General features: G+C 34.8%; 1 protein-coding gene across 1 annotated transcript; it reads left to right on the forward strand.

Annotated features, from left to right (window-relative positions):
* Positions 1–2244: 2244 nt before the first annotated feature.
* LOC145780252 (neuronal acetylcholine receptor subunit alpha-7-like) lies at positions 2245–14693 on the forward strand. Its single transcript, XM_082591956.1, has 13 exons — positions 2245–2308; positions 4142–4281; positions 4750–4794; positions 5857–5966; positions 7218–7398; positions 8812–8884; positions 9178–9375; positions 10448–10531; positions 11065–11177; positions 12311–12451; positions 13228–13307; positions 13585–13698; positions 14594–14693. Exons 1-13 carry the CDS (start codon positions 2245–2247, stop codon positions 14691–14693), a joined length of 1443 nt encoding a protein of 480 aa, XP_082448082.1.
* The last annotated feature ends 980 nt before the right edge of the window (positions 14694–15673 follow it).

Here is a 15673-nt window from a genome sequence, read left to right on the forward strand (position 1 = left end):
TTGAGAAAAAAAATGATATGTTTGGAAGCCCTAAGTGTCTAATCTAAATTTGAACAAACTTTCGGAAACCACATACTTTTACTTCACCAAAGGAGCAGTATCCTAGCTAACGCTTTAAAGTTAGTTTTAATGAACAGTCGTGCAGGGAATAATTACAAATATTAGCAATTTTCAGGCAAAGTAAATTCACTGGATTCGAATAGCCCATTGTCAATGCTAAATTGAATCCACTTGCATAAAGAAAAGTAGATATTTATAGATTTTCATCAAAATTGTAGACACACTTTGATAGAAGTAAAAAAAGATGTGTAAAATTTTTACTTTTATACTCAAACAAGGAAAAAGATAATTTCCTCTGAGACTAAAAAACCAATTTGTTTAACAAAATATTTTGCTGATGTGATTTCTTTTCATTTCCCAGCGTACATTTAACGCATTTATTGTTTTTTTCTTCAAGTGACCAACGAGCTTTGTTTTTTGACAAAATGTATCTTTTTAAAATTAAGTCACTACAGCAAGTTTTCAATTACATACTGATATTGCTTTTCCATCAATTTTTCAATTAAGCTAAATTATATCTAAATTTTAAAACTACTAGAAAAATGGGTGCGATTAATTTTTAATTTTTTCTAAAGCAAGCCTTTCGCCTGCAGAGGTGTTAGCACTTAACAGTACGGTAGGCTACAGCTCAAAGCAAAATTGCTTAAAAATAACTCATGAACTGAATGCAGGGATATCCCTGACTGAATGTTTTGTTGCATTATTTACAAAAACGTGTAGTTGAAGTATTTTTGCAAGACAAACAGTTGAAGAATTTTTGACTTTTATTTGTTGTCAAAAGCAGACCTTAATATGAAATGAAAAAAAAGTTCAATAGCCTACTGCATGATGAACCTTTTGTGGTGTCTTAAACAAAATCGGTGAGCTAACTTTGTGCACTAAATTTGTCAACACTCTTGCTAAATCAATTTAAAAATTTTTAAGTGACCATTTTTGGTTACAACGGAAAATAGGTAATGAAATTGATTGTGTTTAGTTTTGAAGGATTTTGAGTGGAAAATGACAGATTTTGCAGGACATAGAATATAGAAAGCTTCCTTTCTATTGGAAACCATTTCGCGTGGTCAAAATTTAAAGTATCTGCTTTTTACAATGTCAATTCTTTCTGTACTCACCTTTTTGATGGGTTTCTGATGCAAATGTTTACATCATGAAATACAGAAATTGCCTTGTTCTTCAATACCAGAAAACAAATTTTGCAAAAGTACAGTAGCCTAAGCATTGAATTTGAACATTTTTGACACATTGGCTTATCAAGTCACAGTATAATTCTTTTTTTGATATATGCCTATTTTGGAGAAGTCTGGCAGTTGCTCAAAAAACAGAAAATATGGAAAAGGGTGTTCATTGTCCAAAGACAAGATAGTATCAGTAGGCCTAATATTTCGTTAAGAGAAAGAAAAATGCTGAAAGACATCGATAAGGTATAGCAATACAGTAATGCGCTGACACTGCAGCAAGAATGGAGAGAAACAGATTGTGAAAGAAGCAAAGTGGTATGAGAAAGAAGAACTAACTGTAACTTTACAACGAGAACAGCTACAGATCGAGTGCGTGGAGAATTTTAGAAGTCATTTGCCAGCTATGACATATTCGCTTGATGATGATCGTAGGTTATTTTGGGCTTTTATTTTTATTCTGCTGTAACGTCTTGACCTTGCAAAATAGAATGCACGTTTGTAAAATGGAAGTATCAATCTTGCTACCTTTTATTTGTATTTGTATGTAAAGACGGAAAGAGCAAAACAGGCGACACTCTGACTACACCTGGAACACTTTTGGTTTTACCGCAGTAAACAAGACACACAATCAAGTTATAAAATTTGTTGACACTAAGCCCAACACAAACTTCTCACATATTCTACTGTACTTATGATAGAAATGCTGGGACAATGTGAGCCTAACCCAATTTTCAAAAAATATTGTGGAAAAACTACAATTTTACTCAATTTTCTGTTTTTGCAAATTTGCACTAAAGTTTATACTTTTTCCCAACGATAAATTATGGTTTCAAGTGAAGTCTTGCAGCCGTTTTCAAGAAACAGACACATCTTTAAAATATCGGTTATTGACTATCGTATCGACGGAAATGAAGAGGGAATTGTGTTTTCTCATTTTTATGTTTGAAAGTCACAACGTATAGGCTATTAAACGCGTCACATGCAGGAAGTGCAAACATGTAAAATGACCTTCATGTCACCAAATGTCTTCATTCAAATAATTTGTAAGATAAGCAGCTATTATGCAAGTAGGTTGGTCACGTGATATCCTTATCTGAATTTTCTTGGACAATTGAGCATATCTACTATTTTTATCGTACGCTAAAAGATTTGTCTAAAGTCATTTTAAGATGTTTCAACTCTGTAATTTTAGTTGTAACAAAGCAATCGCAATATGAAAAAAAAAAACGAAAAGATATGGCATTCAAAATGCCGCGTTTGAAATTTTCCGAGGTTTTATATTGTTTAATTTTTTTTTGTAGGGATGACTGCGTAATAAACGTATCAATTCTTTGATCAAGCTTCTTCTTGCCTCTAAATTTTGTGACATTTCAGAAACAATATTCCGGGGATTGGGATTAGAAAATATACTTTTAGATCTTTGAATTTTAACGTTAGGATTTCTTAACAAACTTAAGCAGAGATGAAAAAGTTTGCCAAAATTGGAAAAAAATAAAAACGCCATAATTTCTGCAGTTGCAGCTAAAACAAACATTATTCTTTCCATCCATTTTACCTCTTATTTTAGTGAAACGAAACAACGTGACTAAATTGACATTCTAATCTAAACAATAAGAAAAGTATAAGAAAGTTTTAGCCTACGGTAGATTGTAAAATAACATTGCAAGAAACAAGAAAAGCTTTATTGTACTGATGTAAACATAGCCTACTGTAATTGTCTCAACAAGTTGAAAAGAAGTGAATTTGTCGCTTCGAAATGAGAGCATGGTAAGTAGATCAAAAGAAATTATGTCATTCCTTTCTTTTTTCAATCGATAAACAACATTTCATCAAGTTAAAATTGTTGAACACAAACACAAATCATGGAATTTTTTTTTTCAGATTGCAGGAAGCTCTTTTAAACAACCTTGCTCTCACTACAATTGTTGTGTTGAAATGACAGTTGTAAATGACATAGTCTGAAAAATGACACAAATTTTAAGGAAGCAGTCAGTCTTTCATTTTCCCAAGCAGACGTGCAAATCTTTCGTTGGCAATACTGGCTATAGACCCAAGAAAACATCCCGTCTACTTTTAACTAAATTATACATTGGCAATCGACTGGGAAAAGAATAGTTATGGCAGACACTCGTCTATTTTTAGTTGCAGCCGGTTATAGTTACAGCCATTACATTGAAGTTTTTCGGCTAGCGTGAGAGCCGCACCGATATAGAGCAAAATAGAGCGTATAGGCTGCTAGTAAGTATTTATCCATTTGAAGATAACCGAGTAGAAGTTGCCTTTCTAAAAATAAATTTAACGTTTTATCATTTTAATTTATCACAACACATTGTATTTTGTTGGTATTTTATGACTAGGCCTACTCACTTATTATAACTATTGATTGTATCAGAATTGTGTTTATTCTTGTCTTACCATTGAAACAGGAGTTCAAATAAGATTACAAAATTGATGATAAAGTTTTTTTTATGCTCTAAGAAATTGAACATGCGATTGCAGTTTGTACAATGTTTTTGGTTATTCTTCTACGTATGTTGTTTCCTAATTTTGGGTGAGTTTTACTTGTGTTTGTATTTTTTCTTCTGTCTTTTCTTTTTGTCATTTTGTAGTTCTGCGTAGGACATTTAAGTTTAAAGTAATCAGATAGGCTTAGGCCTTTAAACCTAATGACGCTATAATTGTCACCATAAGTTATCAACTACAGATTGTGATAGAAAAAATTCTTCGTGAATGAAAACTTGGCAGTCAAATAGCAGATTTTAAAGCACTCGGCTTACTTGCTTTCTTACAACGTTTAACCTTTTGCGATGTTTATGAGTGAAACGAGAACCGAAAGTCTTTTTGCAGTGTTAATGGTTACGATACAAACCCTTGATTTGTTATGAGCTTTTTTATTTCAGTGGCAAACGGAAGTTCAGAAGAAAAGGAGTTAATCGACAATCTGTTGAAAAAGTATGATCCCAAAATTCGACCGGTAGAAAACTTTAAAGATGTCGTTAACGTTTCCTTCTCTTTAACGCTGCAACAAATAGTCGATTTGGTAAGTTTAAGGGTGACAACAAACTTCCCACAGCAAGAAAGTGTGGTTGCTTTCCACACTGAGATGACAAATCGCTTGTCGAGATTAAGTTTTTGTTAAATTGATTAAAATTTTTTTTGTAATTTTCTGGTTTATAAATTTCGACTTTACCCAATTGTCCCACAATTGGATTTTGGAACCTGAAAAAAGAAAGCGAGGTTGAAGAGCGGCCCATTTCACTTAAAACAAAATCTTGGTCAAAGTCTAAAGTTAGGTCCCGTGGTTAACTTCGAAAACAAAGGGCAAGCATCATCATCTTATTTCTTTACAATCTCGTATTGTTTTATAATACTTCGATGCATTACCGCAAAAATTTTAATAACCAAAGACTTGAATCAAAAATTGATTACAATATTGTCTTCATAACATTATCAAGTATGAAACCTAATTAAACTTTTTTTGCATTTTTTTTTATTTCTGATTAAACAGGATGAAAAGAATCAACTTCTAACAACGAGCATGTACATGGGATGGGTAAGTAGTGCTGTTTTTCTTATGTACCGTACTTCATTGCCGAGTGGTGAGAGCCCTGATACAAGGCTGGAAAAAATGCCAGTTTCACACCGCTTGGGAGCATGCTGTGTCGTGGCAAGACAATAACACGTATGTTTCGTCTACTTTAATCTACAGTAAATCTTCAACCTCCGGCAAAAACTTAATTAAGACAAATACTTGCAGACTGCACTGAGTAGATCTGTATTAAAAACATTGATCGAAATAAATTTGTTTTAGTTCGCAATAAACAGGTCTCAGTGAATTACTTTTTGACATGACATACTCCTGCCAAAGATATTTAAATTAAAGCTTATAACAGTGGTTCTCAACCGGAGGGCACGCCCTCCTTGGGGGTCGTCAGCCACTTCTCATGGGGGATGTTCTTCTCACGAGCTCTACAACGATATTTAATCTTTTTGCAGTATGCAGAGGTTTCAATGCTCTGTAGCCAAGTATTTTGCAGCTCACACTTTCTACAAACTGGTAATCATTGGTACCGTATGGTTATAGGTATCTTTTTTTGGGCTTGCTCTGCAGTCTTGCTTCATTGTATGTAAAAAAGAATAAAACCTATTTACTGCTAGTATTTATTGCATTAGCATTATTAGTTACAAACACCCTAGCAGGCTGCTTCACCTTGATTGGGATTATTATCAGAAGATTCTTATTCAAATAGAATATATTTGAATGATTCTTTTTGTTATATAGATATATTATTTATTTGTTAATTATTTATGATTCCATATAAGTAAGAACATTCTGATGATCCCAATCAATGTGAAACAGCCTCTTTAGGTTTTTTGTAAATACTGACTGTAATTGATGTAATTCGCTCAGCATTGAGCACTTTTTTTAGGGCAGTATCAGCAGTATTTACGGTTTACTATTATGCTGAAATTAAATCAGAATCTACAAATAGAACATTAAAGTAGGCTGTTTCTCACAGTCATGCCTTGTATTTCGTTTTCTTCAAGTGATTTATTACATTTAAAAGCTTTTGTAAATGGCGTGATTAAAAAATATATATCGTAATCTGAACAGTGTTGGAAAGACGAGTTTTTAAAATGGGATCCAAAAGCATACGGTGGAATAACTGACATTCGACTACCGGCAAGTTACCTGTGGAAGCCAGATATTCTAGTCTATAACAGGTGAATAAACAGAAGAAAGTGGAGAAGCTAATCAAAAAATAAAGAGCCCAAAATGTGAATATGCTACTAAACTCATGTTCAGCAAACGTTTGAAAAGCTGACCTGTTTTCATCGTCCGTGCTGTTGAATGGAGAAGGTTATAGGCAGGGGGTTATAGGTAAAAATAAAAGTCCCTGCTTAAAGCTTTGTAGGCACACGTTATGAAACTTTCAATGAGTTAAAGAGATGAATGTAAATTATTTTATTTTTTTAAACATTTCTTGAATGTGTGTTGATATTTGATTACAAGCTATTTCGATATATAATAAAGTAACAAAAGAGCTGAAAAATATTTGTGATTTTCATCATAAAAGTCAGTTTGCCATCTTCTTCTTTGGAAGCAGCTTGAGCTTGTATCTCCACTTCGAAAAAGAAAACGACTCTTAGATGATAAATTTTATGTCAATCTGCATATGGCTTTGCGTTATCATTGGAAAATCAACACAAAAACTAAACAAACCATGAATGAAAATATAAATGCTTTTTCCCTGTTGTCGATGCGTTGTGGTCATTTGAACTTTAAAGCTTGTAATTGTTTAGACAAGTTGGAAAACAAGTTTTATTGTTGTTTGTCTGGAGTCTTTCTATTAATATTTAAACGAAAAAGAACGTGAACAATACAAATAGAACAAAGACACTAGCTTTAATAATTTAAATTCACTTAAAAAAAAACTTTTTAAGAAATTTCAAAATTAATGCAACCCAATTATTGCACTCAAAGTGTTTCATCATTTGTATTCTATAAAATGGAAAGAAATTTTGTCGGACTCACACAGCGTTACTTTGTTATAAATCTCTTAAATCAAAACTTGACCATTTTAAAAGGAATTTATAAGTTCCGTTTTTAAAACGCTCGCTTTGAATGCGAAGTTTCATCTTTGATCAATAGGATCTATTTTTACATTTTACAGAAATATGAAACAAGATAGCCTACATGCATTTGTCTATGTTGAATCAGTTCTTAATCTTTTTCGGACTGGTTGGGTGCCTGGGAGTTTTGTTCACTTACTTTCCATAACAAATTTTCATTAAATAATGTCATGTGTAGATAGACTTAAAAGTTATTTTATGGTCTTGTTTTAAACGCAAAATTTAAAAAAATCTTAGGTTTTTGCGTTGGTATCGCAATAACAAGATCCACAGCAAGGTTGAAACGCCTCTTCTTTCTTTTCACAATCTGCTTCTAATACAAAATTGTTTCCAAAATTTCAGTGCAGTTCCCGCTTTCGACCAAATGTTGAAAACAAATTTGGTGGTCCAGCACACTGGTGACGTAGAGTGGCTTCCTCCGGGCCTGTTCCAAACTACATGTGACGTTGACATTCGATATTTTCCTTTCGATGAGCAAAAATGTTTGATCAAGTTCGGATCCTGGACTCATCATGGCGGATTGGTAGTTTGTGCTTGTTTCTACTGTTGGCAGTGTTTTTTTTTTGGTGTTTTGAGAGTCCATGTATTGAAATTGTAAAGTTTTTTAGCGCTGTGGGAAGAACCTCCATCAATGGGACAAATTTTGCGTTTTGCTAATTTTTTTAAATTTTGTAACCAAATGCAGTGCTTTTTTTTTACAACCCTTATGTCAATGCTTTTTTTTTTTCAAATAACACTTGATTTAATTTCATTATCTCCAGTGGTTTAGAAATAACGCGCAGTTTTTTAAGGTTACTCGAAACGTCCCATTGTTGAATCTGGCTCCACCATTGGGACAGGCAATTTCTAGCAATGGGACACAATTTATTATCCGTGTAAATGCATATTATAAACTTGATATTCACTTTGTTATTGATTGTATTTACTGTAGTGCATTATTAAAGTTTTCTAAATTTTTCTCAACTTCATCATGCAAAATCTTTTTGACACCATAATGAGGTTGAAAACTTAGATTGCTTTTAAGATCATTATTTGCTTGGGCTCTTTTGTATGTGTCAACCCAGTTTTTCAATGTTTGGCTTGGTATGTCAAATTCTCTTGCTACAGGTCTATTTTTTCCGGTTTGTATTGCTTTTTCAACAGCAGTTTTCATAGTTAAAAGATCTGTGTTTCCCTTTTTACGAATAAGTCGAGTTGATTTACAGTGTCCCATTGATGGGCAAGATCTGCTGTCCCATTGTAAGATGCCATCCGCAAATGCAAAAAAAATCAGCTAATTTCTTAAAGGCTACGTCACTGCCAACAACGTTTTGTCCTAAGAACTGCCAGACAAATAGACTATGCTACCATGTTTTTTCAACCTGCTTCGCCAAGTATGTACAAAAATATCTTCAAGACAAGTGACCTGTCTTTTTTTACTTTGGGTATCAAAAAATACACTTTCTTTAACAAACCAGCCATGCATGCAAATTGAAGGATCCCACTGTTGGTACAAGCTATAGACTACATGGCGAATTGAAATTCGTCATATACGTTGTGCTCGCTTGATCAACCAAGCGTGGGAGACCAAGTGTCCCATTGTAGAATCGTCCCAATGATGGAGATTCTCCCCATATTTGTTTCATGGTGCTCGATCATAAAGCGGGTGCATAGGCTACACTGCATATTAGACTTGCAATATCTCAAAGTTAAACTGACGCACTTTGATGCAAATATCGTTAACCTTTCCGGATGTGCCCTTATACATGGCATTTGACAACAGTAACTCACACCACAAACACCTGAGACTCAGATGCTTAAAACGGTCTAAAGTATGACTTGGTTTTACCTTTTTAAAATTGATTGTAAAACCTTTCCCATGTTGTGTCATCTTACAGAGATAGAAAGGTCAGTATCTTCATGAGATATTAATGCTCAAATTTCTGCCTCCCTTTAGGTAAACTTGTATTTAAACGGCGAACATGCTGTCAATGACTCATACACTCCGAGTGGAGAATGGGATCTATTGTGTAAGTTGAAAAAAAAAACTTTGGAAATATATATTAAGTATTCCTGGTTTATTATTTTTGCTTCACTTTTTAATAGCGGGTTTTCATTTTAGCGTTTTTACTATTTGCAATATAAGTTAGGCTACATTGCTGAAATTTCTTTCTTTGAGCGTATGTTTAGCTGTCTAAGTAACCTACAAATCGCATCAATAATGTACGCTGCTTAAAATTGCGTTTTAATTTCAAGGCATTAAATACAAAAAAAGCATCAAGCGCATCACTGTTGAAAACAAGTAACTGTTTTCCATTTTCAGCCATGCGAGGGAAGCGTACTGCCATGAAGTATGAGTGTTGTGGAAATGTAACGTTCGTTGACATAACCTACTCAATTCATATAAAACGAAGAACATCGTTTTATGGCTTCAATCTTTTGTTGCCTTGCGTTCTGGTTTGTTCCCTCACAATATTAGTGTTTCTGCTTCCCGCTGATTCTGGAGAAAGAATAACGCTTGGTAAGCGAGCGTAGGCCTACAATATATTTGGAAAACTCAAGTTGTAAAGTTACTCATGGTTACCCAACGTTTATGGAAACACAAAATGCAAAACTTGCTGCTGAGAGCAGGTTGGGTTGCACAACATTGTGGCCAGATTTTTAAATTTTTTTTTTATTTCCGTAAAATTTTAACCACTTTAGAAGTAAACCAACGCTTGTCTGTAAAAACCTGCTTAACATTAACCCATGAAGGTTTATCAAGTCACCAATGCACTAGTGTTGGTAAATTTTCTTGTGAAGCTCATAGCCTGGAAAACACTTGGTTTCTTTAAAGCACTTGAATAAGAGGAAAGTTATGTTCTTGATAGTTTTACAAACGTTAACTGTTGCCCTATCTTTTACTTGCTGTAAGTTCTGCAATTAACTTTGCACTGTATTGATCAGTTGATAAAAAGTCACTTTATAGTAACATGAATGTGATATAGTTGCATTGTTGAAGCTGGAATACACATATTAATATTTTTTTAAGCTAGTTGAAAGAAGAATTTTGCAGGAAATTTAAGAACGTTTAGCATCGCTATCGAATATGACGTACTCGGTCATGTATTTCCCATCCCGTGGTTCAGAAATCTTTGCGATACCTTGTGTCGAGCAATTCACACTTCGACTTCAATACTTGAGCTCACGTAGCAAAATAGTCCACCCCATAAAAACGTTTTTTATACATCGTCAATTTGTTTAAACTGTGACTCATATGTTTGCAAACATTGTTTTTAATTTAAAAACATTTACAAGCATAATGAATAAATTATACTGTACTGTAAACACTTAATTGAACACATCCCTTTGCCAAAAAATTCCTCAGTTAAAAAACACATTCATTAATGAACAATGGCCCTATTTTAATTGGATGTCTTGTGATGTTTGAACAGAACTTTGTTGTGACATTTAATCATTGACATAAAAAAGAACTTTGAAGCAACATTTGAAGCGATATCAATAAGATATTCAAAAAATAAAAAAAACTTTTACTTATAGGTTATACCGACTAAATATATCATCATACATTTTATTAGTTCTTATTATTTTAGGCATCACGGTTCTATTGGCTCTTGTAGTTTTTCTGCAGTTGGTGACCGATAACCTTCCCCCAACAGATGTTATTCCATTACTTGGTAAGCTGCATGTAGCCAACAGGCTTCTTGTAGATAGCCTAGTATATAGGGGTTCATAACCAGGGGTGCATGCACCACTAAAAGGTGCGAGACCTGTTTTCAGGGGTAGCGGAGATGCTGAGTCACTATGGTTAGTTATAATATCACGTAAGAAATTAAATTTGCTTACCGGGCTTTTAACAAACATTCTGAATTGTAGGCGACTATTACATTTCAGCCATTCCATGAGGGGTGCGATAACTGGTTGGTCACTTCAAGGTGATGCCAGCAAGGCAAAAGGTTAAGAACTTTTGGCCTGCTGGTAGGAAGCCACGGTGCCGATTCACTTGGCTTTTTTAGCTGAGTTCACAGCTTACAATTAGGGTTTGAAGTTTGAAGTTAAATTTTTTTACAACACGCATTGGAGTTAAAATTTTTCATTCATAAAATTTCAATGAACTGTCTCAATCGATGATAACCAATGCAGGAAATTAATTTAGCATTTTAACAAAGAAAAACAATTAGGCCTACTACAAATCTCAATGCATTTGCAGGGAAGTACTTCGCCTGCAGCATATTCGTCGTTACGGCATCGGTGGTGGCAGCTGTAATTTCGCTAAACTTTCACCACACGAACGCTTCCAACAGCAATGAAATGCCAGCATACGTGAGTTACAACAGTTGCAAATAAGCAACTTATGCTATGCTATCATTATCAGTGTTAAAGTTAATTTTTTTATTTGTTTGAAGATATCCTACAGCAGGTTACGCTTGATCTTTTTTGTTTATTTATTATTCTTGGATGTATTTTCGTATTTGTTTACTCCTATTCATCATCATCATCATCGGCCCTGCCTGAATAAGGCGTCGGCTACCGTGAGTCTCCACAACGATCGATTGTCCATAGTTCTTATTAAGTTTTCAAAATTTTGGTTTGTCCATGTTGAAAATTTTTTGAAGATTTCCAAACGGTATTCCTATTGCCCTATCGATGAAAACTTGGAAAACCAAGTGGCAATGGTTCGATTCCCGTTGTAAGGTGCACTGAAAGTAGCCTACAGCTTGTCTCCGTGTGGCGGCGCTGAGCGGACTGAATAGTAGCTGATAATAGCAACAAAACTGCCAACATAAACGGACATTTCAAACTGTCAAGTGTTACAGCAGTGACCAAGCCTGAGCCACGGCAAGCTTCAGGTCTTCAGACATTTCAGTGTGGCAATTAATATCTTTATCAATCCGCCCCGATAGCTCAGTTGGTAAGCGCGTGACATCGTGAACAAAGAAGCTTCAAGATCAAGCGGCGCAGATTCTACTCTCAGGGCATGCACTTGAGCAGCACATTCTAAGGAGTGCTCTCCATTCAGCTGCACCTAATGGATGGAATAACTCCCAGGCAACAACACTTCAACAATTGAAAACTTTATTCTGTCAATCTCGGTAACCAGCCCTGCGTCACGAGCCTCTACAAGTATGCGAAGCAACCAGGAATAACCTATCAAGGCTTTGTCAGTCCGAGGATAAAGATTCAAAAGCAAAAACCAAACCATAATAGTTTGATTTGTTGACTTCAACATTTGTATACTTTTTACAATTTACAAAAAACATGTTTATTTTTTTAAAACATGTTGACTTTTCAAAGTTTATTTTTATTTTATTTTTTTATACAATGTTTCAGAGTTGCGCAAAGCACGCGTGTATTTAACTTTCATAAAAATTATACTACGACGCGTTGTTTTTTCAGTCCAATTTTGAATTTTAGGTTTTATGCATAAATCAAAATTGTTATTACTACCATTACAGATTCGTTGGATTTTTCTTTATGCTCTTCCAAAGCTTTTGCGGATGAGAAGGCCTGGAGAAAACAGTTACCGTCGCAAGTTTTTAGACAATCCAGAAAACTTTCAACCCAATGGCAAACTAGAAAACTATCCTATCATTGCGGTAAATAAATTATAAAAACATTGTTGCAGTTAATTTGTAATACTCTAATGTTGATTTTAAACGCCAAAGGCATGGCTAAGCATTGAGTGCGGTACAGTCATGGATATCTAAAGAAGGGGATACAAGGGCTCACAGCGATTGCCTTATTCTCACGACACTAGAAGGGCGGTAGTTGGTACCGCGTTCATTTTGAAATTGCAGAAAGTTTTGTATTACAGCTGGTACAATCAGCTACAGAAAACAGTTAGCAAATATTATGCATGGTAGAGCAGAGCAGGTCTTCCATACTTTTTGCTCTCAACCTCTTTTAGTGTCCAAAAATATTCCGTGACCCTGCACGGTTAAAATGATAAACAGTACGAAACGTACATTGGTGATATTTGTTGAAAGTCTTATATTGAACGAAAACTAAAAACAAGCTAACCGTACTCGAAGCGTATTACTTTCCATGCAGCCTCTGGACCTTTTGTTTCCTGATGCTTAAGTTTTCTCATGAGCGATCAATTTTAAATTTGAATGTAAAAACATTGATGTTTTCTCCTTGAAAGGACAAATTAAGTTTGTTCAGTTTTTCAAGCAAATCTGACAAATAGCATAATTTCGAGTTTATTTTACTCGATTTTAAAAATATTTTTTTAGTTGAACCGTTTTTTTGCGTAGGCTGTGGAATGTAACTTTGATTGCTGGCATGTGGTGAGCCTCGTGCAGTGGCATTGCTTATTGTTGCAAAGCATCAAGCGATCTAGTGATTTGTCTGAACGTTTTCTGTATGCCAGGTTGAAAATCGATTGAATCAATGGAAAGGATCGAAATCTGATCAAATAAAGGAACTTACACTTCTAAAAGAAGCACAAAAGTCAGTTTAAGATTTTCTTATATCTAGTATAGTCTAGACTTATTACATTACCCATTAATGACCATATGCAAAAAAAGCAGTTTATTGTAGCTGCAGTCTGCAGACTAATTGGGACAACCTTATCTGATCGATATGTTTGATGCAGCTTCAACGAAAAACTTTTTCCTTGTAAAAATTTAAGAGAGTCAGCAGTTCACGTCGAGTATGTTATATTTCAAAAACTGATACTTGTTTACAAAACATAATCTAAAACCCTGTATATTTGTATTCCATCCAGAGAAATGATCGATATTTTAAACGAAGTTCGTTCCATTACTAATCGAATACTAAATGAAGATAAAGATGAAAAAATTGCGCTGGAATGGAGGTTTGCTGCTACAGTTTTGGATAGGTAAGCGAAACTTCCTTTACGCGAACATTTTTCTTCCAGTGATTGCTACCGTGATTTTGACTGGCAAGAAAATCTTTACATCGTTTTCACATAGTCCAATAGTACTAGCCTACCTTCTAGTAGGCTACACTACTACATCCAGGGCCATTGATACGATATCTTGGGCCCTGTACCAATGGAATTTTTGGGTCTCAAATCAAGAAATTTTACAAGTAAACAGACTGTATCCAAAGAATACCCGGTGGCTTCTTCATGATCTCGGGCCCCTAAAATTATCCCGGGCCCGGGTTCAAAAGTACTCCTGGACCCCCTGTCAACGCTACTGGCTGCATTAAATGCGATTTAAATGTACATTCATTGGTTCATTTGTGTTTCGTTTTGAAGACTATTATAGGCTATAATGATGTGCTACTAGTATAAGAATGTGAAATCTAGTTTCTTCTAATGTGCGTTGGCTATGTGCGATTATATCAATAGTAACGATCATGCTTGTATTTGCGCCCATTGTGATAAAATAAAGTACACCGATGGCATACAACAGATAACAGGAACCAGGGAAGTGACATATAGTCCGAGTCAGCTGCTCCCTTTATTTTGGCATGCCATTAAGTGTCTTTGCCGAGACGCAGCCGCATGCTTTGAAGCTCATGTCGAACAACGTCCTTTCGAACGTCACGCAGACGTTTTCACCATTCGACTACGCAGCCGACGTTGCTTCAAAACATTTGCTTGAACATTAAGCAAGAAGTACGCAATAATATGAAAAGTGCGACAATCTGGCGTACTTTCCAACAAAAACTTTATTTTAGCAAAATCAATCTCCTCGTTGCCATTAAAGTTTTCTATTCTGTATTTCAAACTTTAGTGAAACTTAGTTCTCATGGAGTGTTCACAGGTTTTGCCTCTACATATTCTCCTTTTACTTGGTCGTGTCTACAGTCCTGACCATTGGCGTCGCTCCTGGATCTCTGATACCTTTGACGTATGACACGTAGGAGAAACAAAGAAAAATCTAAGCACAGGTCAAGATTACACCTTGTTTCTGAAACAAGAATGACAATGGCCTCAGTTCATACGCTCAAATGAAAGAAGGCTTGAAAACAAAACTACAGCAGCCAACACATATCGTGATTGATTGATGTTGAAACAGATCTGCTCAGAGGATAATTTGATCCCGGTACCAATGAGATCCTGAAGAACAAATCAAGACATTGCTATGAAAAATGCGCTATATTAAAAAAATACGCTGTAATTTCTTCAATATCCCGGGCTCTTAAAACCATCCCGTGCCGGAGTTCAAAAGTGCCCTTTGAAACCCTACAGTGAAGGGATTGTGTGTTGTGGAAAACAGTGAAGTGGATTAAGGTATCTCATTTTTGGGTTCATGTTCGACCTTTTTGTAGCCTACCCTTTTATATTATGGTGTCTATTGGTGGTATAACTGCATGTATAAAATTTTAGATCGTTTTCTTAATTTTAATGGGTTCTCAATTGATCTGAAATTTAAAATTTGGGTCATTTGTTCAAAAAACCACTACGGTACCTGAAAACTCCTCTACAATTCACTTTTTAGTAATTTTTTCTTTTCATTGTTGTCTATCTTTGTTAGTTTATCATATTTTAGTTGGGAGCAGTCATCAAAATTTTGTGTTACGCAACTACAACAAGACTAAAGGAAGTAGCCTGTTTCTCAGAATACAAAGTTTCTATTTTATGTTTTAATTTAATTAATATTTAACAGTTGCACTCAATTAGGAGGAAATATGAGCATTTAACAAACAATTAATAACTGCACAATGTACAGTAACACGAACTGAAGCGTAGCAGCCTAATGGTTTTTAAAAAAATAACGTCATCATGATGTCACAATGACTAAATAAGCCTGAAGGTTATTTTACTTTGTATGTAAACGTTAAAAATGAAAAAAATATGAATGTAGTGAAACCGAGAAATTGCGGTTTTAATAATAGCAAAA

The sequence above is a fragment of the Aplidium turbinatum genome, chromosome 11, assembly GCF_918807975.1.
Source record: "Aplidium turbinatum chromosome 11, kaAplTurb1.1, whole genome shotgun sequence".
NCBI classification, from domain to species: Eukaryota; Metazoa; Chordata; class Ascidiacea; order Aplousobranchia; family Polyclinidae; genus Aplidium; species Aplidium turbinatum.